Source organism: Lates calcarifer, linkage group LG17 (assembly GCF_001640805.2).
Source record: "Lates calcarifer isolate ASB-BC8 linkage group LG17, TLL_Latcal_v3, whole genome shotgun sequence".
NCBI lineage: Eukaryota > Metazoa > Chordata > Actinopteri > Centropomidae > Lates > Lates calcarifer.
In genome coordinates, this window is record NC_066849.1 from 234,045 (window position 1) to 245,441 (window position 11,397).

The following is an 11,397-nucleotide window of genomic DNA, read 5'->3' on the forward strand; positions in this document are numbered from 1 at the left end:
TCTTTCCGTCGACGTTTGATGACGTAAAATGCGCGCATAACTTTTTAAAGGTCTTAAAGAGATCACGTTGATAAGGATGTCATTAGTGCATTCAAAATCAATTAGAATGCGTACTGGTTATAAGGGTCATTCCAGAATTGGAGGACATTTTACGTCCCACCCATCAAATTTTAAATAATCCACATACAAAATACTAAAACATGCAGTTTCTGAGTAAATTTACTTGTCCCGAGACCAAATCTAAAAAAACTAAGAGAAATGAATGCTTGAAAATAGTTTTTAAAATACCAAATAAGTCTGGAGTACCCCCTAAAATGCCATTTTTCTCTTGTCCCACCCCCCTAATGACCAAATTGAATCTCAAATAAAACAGTCAAAATGAAATTTAAATTTCGTTTTTTTGGTATTACTGTATTTGTTTCATTGCTGTCTCTTGTAACTGTGGGAACATTTGTTTTAATAAACATAATATTTCAAATAATAATTATTGTTCATGGAACGTGTGTCCCACAACATGCACGCAACCCTGTTACCATAACCTTTTTAGCATGGTAGAAGAAGAAGAAAGCAGTGAATCACATGATATCGCTGGACTTGACATCATCAAACTGTTCTCCAAAAGAATGGGTAGAACAAAGGCATGTCCTCTCTTCTATTTTTCATATTTTTATAACACAGTTAGCCTTGATTGAATGTCTCACTCTACCTCATGCAACCCTGTTATGCATATGATCAGAATAAGACAATTTTTTTTTATTTTTCTTTACTTATTTACATAAGTAAGTTTGTCCTCTCGGTCAGCAGTAACAGCTAGCTAAACAGCTAGCTTCTACTCCTGAGAGAAAGCTAACATTAGTACAGAATTTGCAACCCTGTTACCTGCAACCCTGTTCGCTGTGATTAGAGTAACAGGGTTGCACTACATTAACAGAGTTGCACCTCTTCCAGTTTACTCAGACTTTAGAAACTATTATTTGTAATTCAATTCAACAATTTACATTGATCTGAGATATAATTTAGTTACTCTACATATTGTAAACACATTTCTGAATTTTACATACTGAATTGTTTCCTTTTATTTCCTAATGGTAGTCCAAATGGATTATGGTTGCAGCAACTACCTCGATGGGATGATTAACTTTACATAAATAAAACAGTATTCAAACAATGAGTTACAATTCATAATAGGGGACACTAAATTAAGTTAGATAAATTGTTTTTATACAATATAGTGTGGCCCACCATTGAGTGCTGCTGAAAAGCAGAGACGCTACCAAGCCAAGTGTGATGCTGATGTACAAAGGAGACAAATGACAAAAGACACATGTTCTAAAGCAGATGACAAGTTCAGTTAAGTGTTAGAGTGAAATGTTTTTAGTTCAGTGTTAAGAGTGAATATGTTGATAGGCTAGGGCAGCCAGCCATCAAAGGTTGAAAAGGCAATGTTCTGAACCAAAGGGCAAGTTTCAGTAAAGTTTTTTTTAATTATTATTATTTCTTCTATTTTTAGGGTGTTATTTGAGGAAAAGTGCAACAGACGGTATTAAAAGTTATTCAAAGAACACTTTGGTGTCTTGGGCATTTACAGTATTTGTCACTTTTATATGATGATCTATAATCAAAAATAATGTAGCTAGTCATCCATCTTACTTTATGCAACCCTGTTACCCTAATTTCAACCCTGTTACCGTATCATTTTAGTTGAAAATAATACTAAATTACTTTCTCAGCTCAAAAGAGTTTGACCCATTTTCCTTTAAAGAGTTTATGCAATCATATGCAAAATGTGTTAGAGTAAATATTGTACAATAAATACTGAAATTGGATAAAGTGAAACATGCCATTATTGAAAAGTTGGGTGAGACAGATTTCGAAAGTTGTTAAAATTAATTTAAATCAAGTCATATGTGAAATCAAATGGTTATTCAGAGAGAATATTACTTTATTTACTTAATGGAAAAGGAATTATATTTCAGAAATCAAAAATGTACTTTTTTCAGGTTACTCAGTGTTGGTAACAGGGCTGCACCAAGTATTGTAGACACCAAATAAATCATGTAATAAAAATTGTACCATTGATCTGTAAGCTGAGCTAATCAAGCCTTTGATAGTTTATTACCTATTATTGATGAATATGTAGCAGAAAATCAGAAAAGTGAAGGTTTATTTTTCAAGAATTTGAAGCCAAATGTCCTCCAATTCTGGAATGACCATCAAATTCTTATCCTGTTTGTTTTTAATATCTCACACTATGTTTATACCTATAAAGCCAGTACACTCAAGTCTCCACAAATACATCTAGAAAAATACATATCGCGCTCTCCACTAATGTTATACTAACTATAGGCTACACTTTATAGGATAGAAACCCCATGAAATCACTTGTACCTCTCAGTTATGTTTAAAATCGCATAGCTGGACCCACATTACAAACATCTACTCAGATGGAAAGTACAGCAGTTTATTGCACGTGGATTGAAATATTCAGAGAAAGGTGAACAAAGATGATGGTTGGAGTTTCCCTGATCCAGCACAAGCAGCAGAGGACCGTGGAGGCTGTGTTGAGAAGAACATGAATGTTTTTCTGAATACATTTCACATATTTTATTATATTATATTTATTTTTCTTAACATCTTATAAGTACCTGGGTGTTCAGCTGAACAATAGACTGGACTGGACAGACAACACCACTGCACTTTATAAGAAGGCTCAGAGTAGGCTCTACCTGCTGAGGAGACTCAGGTCCTTTGGAGTGCAGGGGACACTCCTCAGGACTTTTTATGACACTGTTATGGCATCAGCCATCTTCTATGGAGTGGTCTGCTGGGGCAGCAGCATTTCAACAGCAGACAGGAAGAGACTGGACAAGCTGATCAAGAAAGCCAGCTCTGTCCTGGGGTGCCCCCTTGACCCTGTGGAGGTGGTGGGAGAGAGGAGGATGATAGCAAAACTATCATCCCTGATGGACAATGAGCTCCACCCCATGCAGGACAGTCTGACAGCACTGAGCAGCTCCTTCAGTGATAGGCTGCTTCATCCCAAAGTGTGTGAAGGAGAGGTATCGCAGGTCCTTCTTTCCTGCTGCTGCCAGACTCTACAACCAGCACTGCTCCTAGTTCACCACATACACACATGGATCATTTCACTAGGTTCTGCACTTTAATTAATCCAAAACTGCTGCTATCAGTCACTCACTGTGTGCAATTATATTTTCAAGTGTGCAATATCTGTATTTAGTTCATTTTCTGTCTTTATGTATAAAGTCATGTGTATATTGCTCTTCTGTTAATATTTTTATTACATTGTCATGTTTATACTGTTGTGTATATTGTTTTTTTCTTATGTCTTAAGTCTTTTTTTATATTTTCAATCACTTATTCTGCTGCAACAATGTAAAGTTCCCCACTGTGGGACTAATAAAGGATTATCTTATCTCTCTTATCTTAATGCAGCCAGAAGATCTATATACAAGTGCCATTTCTTTCTCATAATATGAAAACCATCTAATCTGTGTTGACAAGGAATTGTCTGTGTCACTCCCCCATTCAAAAACATGACACACAAATTCACAAAACATTTGGAAACAAATAAAATAAGACATAATGTGTGTGTATCTCTTTGCAGTACCCTTGCTGTTTCTTCTCTGAGTTGGACAAATCAGTTATGGCCCATACACAAATTCATCTTGTGAAAAGGTTGCAGTTGATTAATTTACTTCTCTTTCTTTCCGACTTTAAACAGTTTCAGTCTACATATTACACTGATGTCAAAGGTTGATGTGCTGACTAAAAAACAAAACAAAAACCCTTTTAAGTTAAAACCATACTTATACACTGTAATAACCTGTACCTATGAAGCTGTATCTGCTGTATTTGTATTATTATTTTATTTCTATGTGATCTGAACCTCTCTCTGTCTGCTACTACCAATTTCATTTTCATAAATATCAAATGTCATATAATGCATGCATTGGCCTCATTTGTGGGTTCTGGAAGGTATTCGGTGTTTCATTTTTCTTTACAAAAGAGGAACATGTTAACCCTCACGGTCCTTGTTCTTAAATGCTGGAGGTTAATGAACTTTTCTTTGTGTTTCTGAGGTAAAATTAAGACAGCATGTTCATCTCTTTCTGTAATATTACAAGTACCTTCTTGTAAACCAACAAAGTTTCTTCTTGTACATGACCATTCAGGATATAACTGTAGGCATCTAAAGATGCACAGTTATATGGCTTCAGTTAACCTTTAATATACATGCTTAGTTTCTCAACCAGGTAAGTGTAAATGTCTGTTCTGTTCTCTCTTTTTCCAAGTAACACTAGCGGTCATGGAAAGTGAGTGACCATACATGTTCAGATAAACTCACATTTTTCTTAAGCTATTGCTAACAGTTAAACGGTCTATAGACTTTGTTTTCCTCCAAAATATACTGTGTGTATCCTTGACACCTTGACACACAACAAATGTGCTGGATACATTTGCCTCCCCATAAAACATTTGCAAAGAGTTTCTCTGCATCATTCAGTCTGCAGTCTTCTTCTTCACTTCCTCTGCTGGCGGATGTGTTTCACGTCACCCACATGCATATGCATAGACATGTGCATCATAGAGACCCAGATGTAAAACACTGTTCCATAGTGCTACTAGTGGTCAAAAACTACCTTTAACAGAAGTTGGGTTCATTGTCACTGCAAGCTCCAGCTCATCTTTTCTACTACTGTACTACTACTGCCCTCTTCATGTACTGAGCTGTGTTTACCTGAATTTACAATATCAAGGCATGTTGCTGAGTTACCAAATTTATTTGGCAATTGATTTACGAATAAATGCTTGAAAGATCAAACTTAGAATTTTAAAAGGTGTAACGGTTCTCTCAGTCATCATCTTCCTCCTCCTCATCCGTGTCCTCCATTTCCTCCTGGGCAGCTTGCTGCTCTTCTAAAGCTTCTTTCAGTGCCTGCTCCTCCTCCAGTGATGGGTCCAAGGCCTCTGTGATTTCTGGTCCACTGGGATATTCTTTCTGTGGTGGTGGGGGGACAGGGGGGCTGTACCCTTCCCCTGCATACTTCAGACCCCATCCAACATATATGTTCTCAAATTTCCTAAATTAATAGACAGCACATGGTTGTATGTAAATTGCAGCATTGCCTTCACTATATTGTGAGAAGTAAGACACAGGAAGTCAGCCTTACTTTCCACAAGCATATGCATATGCCCCTGGCCAGAGGTTAGAACGTAGCACAGCTGCTGCATGCTGAGAGGTGAGAGTGGAAGACATCTTGGAGCTCCAGGGAGGAGTGTTGAACATTTCTGAGAAACACAAATATTAAAAAGACTTAGCTTCCGTCAAGTACATAGATTTTGTTTCAGAATTGGAGACACAATGGGTTCATCAACACAAAAAAGACAAGCTATTTTGGTTAGTTTTTTTATCCAGCTATCCACCTATCCAGTAGTTATCCCTGCTTATCCTTTAGGGTCATGGTTTAAACAGGTTGTTTAAAGTACCAGAGGCACTTATTTTTATTGGGCAGCAGTCGGTAACTGCATGCTGCCTCCTAACTGTTTTTTATTTGTTTGTTTGATTGTTGTTCTATTCTCAAATCTTAATAAGTGTATCAACATTTATTTATCAACATTTTACACCCTCCTGACATCTCTCATCTGGATTTTGGCAGCTGGACAATCAGGGGAACTGTTTGACAGTCACAAATACTAAACTGTAAATCAAACTAAAACTGGGTGGGATTTGGATTTGAAAAGGCAACATGACCCCCTATCTGCGGTGGAAATTAAATCCATGGTTACCTTTTGCGTCTTGATTGGGCAGGAAAATGTCTAAAAGCAAAGACTGACCTGCATCTTGGGAAAGGGGAGTGAGTAGAGGGGGTCCAACTTCTGGTTCAGGCTCATCAGGCTCCTCTTCTTTCTCCTCAGCCTCTCCTTCCTCATTAGAATCTTCTCCTGGTTTCACAGCCAGATTCACCCAGGTACAACGGCCCTAAAGAGGTCCATACTCACACATTAAATATTATACATCAATTGAGAAAATGCTCTATGTACCTGCTTTGATTAAACTTGTACCTGTTGCAGGATGTGTTGAACATGATGCACCCAGGTGGACAAAGACTCGGCCATCTCAGCAACTGGAATGCCCTCAAAATCAGGATTCACCTCATAGCTGTCTCGTGGTGCCTCGTCTTCCTCATCACCTTCCTCTTCCCCAGCCTGGAAGAAGCCCTGGGGGCTGACCTGTGTGCCAGCAGAGATCCGAGCAATCTGTGCTCTCAGATAGTTGGCTTCATTCCCAGGAAAAGGCGGGTAGCTGTTAACTGGTGTGTCCAGCCTTCCAGTGAAGAATTTGCGGATATGACGAGCAACAGTGATCTGTACAGGACTGACTGGAGGAAGCTTTACCCAAGGAAGACCAGGCTCTTTGCACACATAGTAAACACACTTGTTAGCACCTGTCCCTATGGCCTCCTTTGGCACCACTGGTGCAGGTTTATAGGTCGACTGAGGAAGTGGATCCATCTGAAAATAAAACCACCACAAGACCAGAAAAACAACTCAGACAATTCATTTCACTTGTTTACCTTGAAAAGATGAAGGGATTCTTAGGAACATTTTTTTTAAATTTCAAAATACTTAATTCATCAAAATAAATTCCATTTTATCAACATCACTGTCACAGTATGGCTGTTTTCATAGTGTTTTCCTAGTGTTTCCCTGTTGTGTGTGTGTTCCCCTGTCTCCTCCCTGTGTGTTTTCTCTTGGCAGAGGCAGGCGTAGCTCATGGTCATGGTGGCACACCTGCTTCTCATCACCTCATCAGTCCCAGTATGTAAGCCTTGGCTCCACCTCCACCCTTCGCCAGATTGTCTGTTCAACTACTATGGTAAAAACTATGGCAGTCTCTAGTGACTCTTCTAGTGTATTTATCTGGAGCCTTCTTTTTTTGAGGACTCACTTCTTTCTCTGTTTTCACTAGTTTCCCTGCCTGCGTCCACGAGCTGCTGCCCTGCCTCTGCCTCCCTGGACTCTGTCATCTGTGCCCTTCTCAAACTGCCAGGATAGTCTCCAAGCCTGCTCACACTCTGGACCAGCACCCTATTGCCCTGGCCATCTTACTCTCTTTCCTATGTACCCCTGGTTCTCATTATCATTCTGTTTCTGCACAGGGGTCATTTGAACTAAACCATGACAATCACAAAGTGATTTTGTAAATAGAAGGTAATGAAATATTATGAAAGGAAATAGAAAGGACACGGACAATAAATAGGGAAAAAATATGACATTTTATGAAATGTCAGAGTTTATAAAAGATAAAAATATCTGTAGTCTTTTCACAAATGACTGAAAAGACTACAGAAACAGGACTCTTTATATAGTGTGTGTGTGTGTGTGTGTGTGTGTGTGTGTGTGTGTGTGTGTGTGTGAATCCAGGGGTATTTACAAGTCACACTGATGCTCCCTCTTATAAAATTTAGTTGCATTGTCTCCAAAAATAGTCACGCAAATGCAACTAAATGGTTTCAGTTTCTCACCTCATTCTCCTCACTGTCCTGAGCCTCGGTCTCTCTCTCCTCTTCCTCAGCTGCTTCATCAGTGATTTGCTCTTCCTCTTCCTCCCCCTCTCTGTACTCAGCTTCAGCAACAATATAGCTGCTCTCTGTTCCCAGAATCTTGCCCCACAGTCGGCAGCGCAGGAGCGCCTGTGATTCAACAAGCTGCTTGAGTGCGAGAAAGATCCTCTGCATCTCTTCTCTGCCCAGACCCACTCCAGCTTGCTCTAGGTAGAAGCCAATCTCACTCACATTAGGAAGAGGTGTTTCCACCTGAAAAAGACCAATAAACTTGTTAACTTGTAAACGTGTTACTTAATGAATATTTGTTATTCCCAAAAAATATTGTTTTCTTTTTCAAGTGAAAAGTCATGTAGACAACATTGTATTGTTTCTGTCCATGTTTGGCAGGTTGTACAAGATCTCTGGACAAAAGGCAAAAACATAGTAGCTTATAATAAAAAGTTTTGGTGATATTTTTCAATAAGATACATGGTACAAAACAACTTTATAAAAATCTATGTTCTTATCAAAAGAAGTCAAACATCATAAATGTTAACTGTTGTTTAAACAGAAGCAGCCATGGTTGGATTACTGTTTTATGGGCACAAGCTCAAGGAGTCAGCAGTGTGATACTCTGTATGAAGTGACTGTTACTAACATTTCTTACTGAAAAGTAATAAATTGTGGTCAAAAATACCAACGCCTGTGTCTGATCTGACATTTATGCTTGTTAAATTTTCATAAAGCACATTTAGGCTATATTAAACCTACACTACAGACAGTAAAGCAATTTACACAACACATTGTTAAAGATAAAACTGGTGGTTTCCAAGCTTTTTAGCTTGTTATATCATACAAGCAGCAGTGTGCGTCTGAGTCATATTTAAGATTTCTGTAAATTGTTAAGAGCTTTTCCAAAGAGTGATTTTTCCTCTAAACTTCTCAGATCTAAAGAACCTAAAGGATAAGAGAAAAAGTCTGAAAACTAAAAACAGATTTTGCATACCAGAACAGTTTTTTCTTGCATCCTCTCCCATTAATCATCTGACGACCCCTCAGATTTATCTGGTGTACCTCTAAATAAAACTGTATATAAAGTTGTTCAAACTAACTCCATCTCCAGCAGCTACAACAAAAACATGCTGATCAACATCAGATGATGTTTCAGGATTGATGTTTCTGGATTAATAATTTAATAATGTTATATTATAATATTAGAGAGACCAAACCAATACTTTTACTTTGATACTTCAACCAAATTTTGCTGCAAATATTTATGTACTTTTACTTTAGTAGGATTTTTCATGCATGACTCTTGTAATAATACCTGGCGTTCCCAGGCCAGATTAAATAAACAGTCTAATAATCTCATTGCCAGTATGACTCCATCCATGTGGGGCCGATTTGATGAATTTTGCCTGATAAGGTTTCAGGACCAAAAACATCCTTAATAATATCAGTACATGTGATGGACAGTTTGCAGGATTTTTCCCTTATGTTCAGAATTTTTTGACACACACCACACATTAAATTGCTCAGTAAAATGCTGTTGAAATAAAAGTCACATGTAACCTGCCATCTTTGGATGTCTAAAAAACATTTCACTTTTCAACCAAATTCACTCTCCCCTTCAAATCACCAAGATAAATGTACAATTTAAGTGTGTATGTAGCCAATACCAGTTCATCCTCCTGGTCAGCGTCCTCTGGCCGAGAAAACAGCAGTCGTTGCTGTTCAGCCAGAAGCTCAGCAGCTGTGGTCTGTGGAAGGTCTCGCAGAGTGCTTTGCTTGTCTTCAACTAAACCCCGCTTCACATCATGGCTTATATCCTCAATCACATCCACCACATTCTGTAGCTGCTCATCCATCACCTTTATTAGCAGCTGGGTAAGGTGGTCATAGCTGGAACATTAGAGAAAAACACACACATACAACATATAGTATAATATAATATAATTCTACCATTGTACAGAACATTTTTCCTTAGTGACAGGTATTTTGTGTAATGACTGCACATTGATAATCACAACTACTTTCTCTCTCTGATTGATAGTTATATCCCAACTTTAATTAAACTATTAAGAGAGTAATAACATGTCTGTATGCCAATTGAAATAATGTCCAGTGTCTGCAGAGGTACACAGGTTGTCACTGAATTACATTATCATTTTCATTTCCCACTTATATAGTAATTATTACATGTATTTTTGAATGTGATGTTGATGTAAAGCACTTTGCTCCTTTGTTTAAAAAGGTGCTATATAAATAAAGTTTTAACTAACTTACTGACCTTATAATGCGAAATTGGGAATGGAAGCAGGTTTTCTAATTTATCAAGATATTTGCTGACTGAGTGTAGTGCTGAAATGTTTAATGGGTTACTTGATTAACTGATTAGTCAATTTTCAGAAAACCAACAATGTTGTAAATGTTTGTATAGTTTAATAACAAATATTTGCTGTTGTTTCTTAAGTGAGAATCTCTGTTTTAAGTGTTGAGGAAGCTCAGTTTTTAAGTTAATTTACCTAGCAAAGCTATCCAGATAACATAACAGAGGAGGGAGTAAACCACCACCTTAGAACAGGCTGTTTAATGTAGCTAAGCCAACAACTTTTAATTACATGGCATAATTTAAAAAGCATAGATGATCGTTACTTAGTGTGAGGTATTTATTATTATTTATTTGTAGTTATTATCTTATTTGGAGGGACACCAGCCTCCAATCTTGTGTTTTGAATGTTGCTACTGGGCAACTCTGTTTTTACATGAGGGTTACAGCATGTGCTTTAATCCACCGGGCAAGCTAGCAAACATGACGTAGCAGCAATAACACAATAACACACGGTACTTACAGGTTCAGGTTGCTTTTCGTACTGTTTTTCAACATAAAAGCTTTGAGCGAGGCAGCTGACTGCACTTTCAGTTGACTGCTGTCTTGGTTTTCATCCGCAGTTTCCATCGTTGCTATACTCCGTTTACTTCATTTGTTTCTAAACTTCTATCTTTTACCACACTGTCAGTGTGACTAATGGTTGCTACAAGACGTACAAAGACGTTCAAAACGTATGTATTAACAGAGACACCGCAGCAGCGCAGTCCCAAACTTTAACGGTTGCTATGGTTACTGTAACAGAACAGTTGCTAGGCTCGCGAGGGTACAGCGAGTTCCCTACACACACACACACACACACACACACACACACACAATAAATAAATAAATATATATATTTTAAAAATCCCACCACAAAACTGAAAGCCAGCATCCTTGTTGTATGTTCCCTGTCACCTGACTAACTGCTCAAAGACAATTAAACCGAATAGAGCCATTACCGCTCAGTTCATCCAGGCTATGTGGTTGCGGAATGATCACACCATCAGTGTATTTGCTGATACATGATGTCCCCGTTGATACAAACTGATCCAAAAAAAAAAAAAAAAAAAAAAAAAAAAAAAAAAATTAAGGGAACACTTAATCATCACAGTATAACACAGTAAAGTTAAACTTCGTGGATATCAGTCTCCATTTAGGAAGACTGAGTGATTGTGAATCGATTTCTAATGCTTCAGAGCAAATGAAAGTGGAAACAGGTACAATGGAGAGGCAGAATCAAGACAACCTCTGAAAAGGGAATGGTATTGAATGTGGTGGCTACAGACAGTTGCTCTCTCCTTATCCTTCCTGACTGATTCTTCTCTAGTTTTGTATTCTGCTAGCATCCTTGTCACTGCTGGCAGCATGAGGTGGTAGCTGCAGCCCAATCAGGTTGCACAGGTAGTCCAACTCCTTCAGGATGGCACATCCATATGTGCGGTTGCAAGAAGGTTTGCT

At 38.1% G+C, this 11,397-nt stretch overlaps 1 protein-coding gene across 1 annotated transcript; it reads right to left on the reverse strand.

The window, feature by feature from the left end:
• Positions 1-3,680: 3,680 nt before the first annotated feature.
• rsph4a (radial spoke head component 4A) lies at positions 3,681-10,752 on the reverse strand. The gene is made up of 7 exons (XM_018701870.2): positions 10,421-10,752; positions 9,248-9,470; positions 7,548-7,838; positions 6,085-6,534; positions 5,857-6,001; positions 5,193-5,310; positions 3,681-5,102 (listed from the first exon to the last, which is right to left on the reverse strand). The coding sequence occupies exons 1-7, from the start codon at positions 10,525-10,527 to the stop codon at positions 4,874-4,876; spliced, it is 1,563 nt and encodes a 520-aa protein (XP_018557386.1). The 5' UTR covers positions 10,528-10,752; the 3' UTR covers positions 3,681-4,873.
• Between the last annotated feature and the right edge of the window lie 645 nt (positions 10,753-11,397).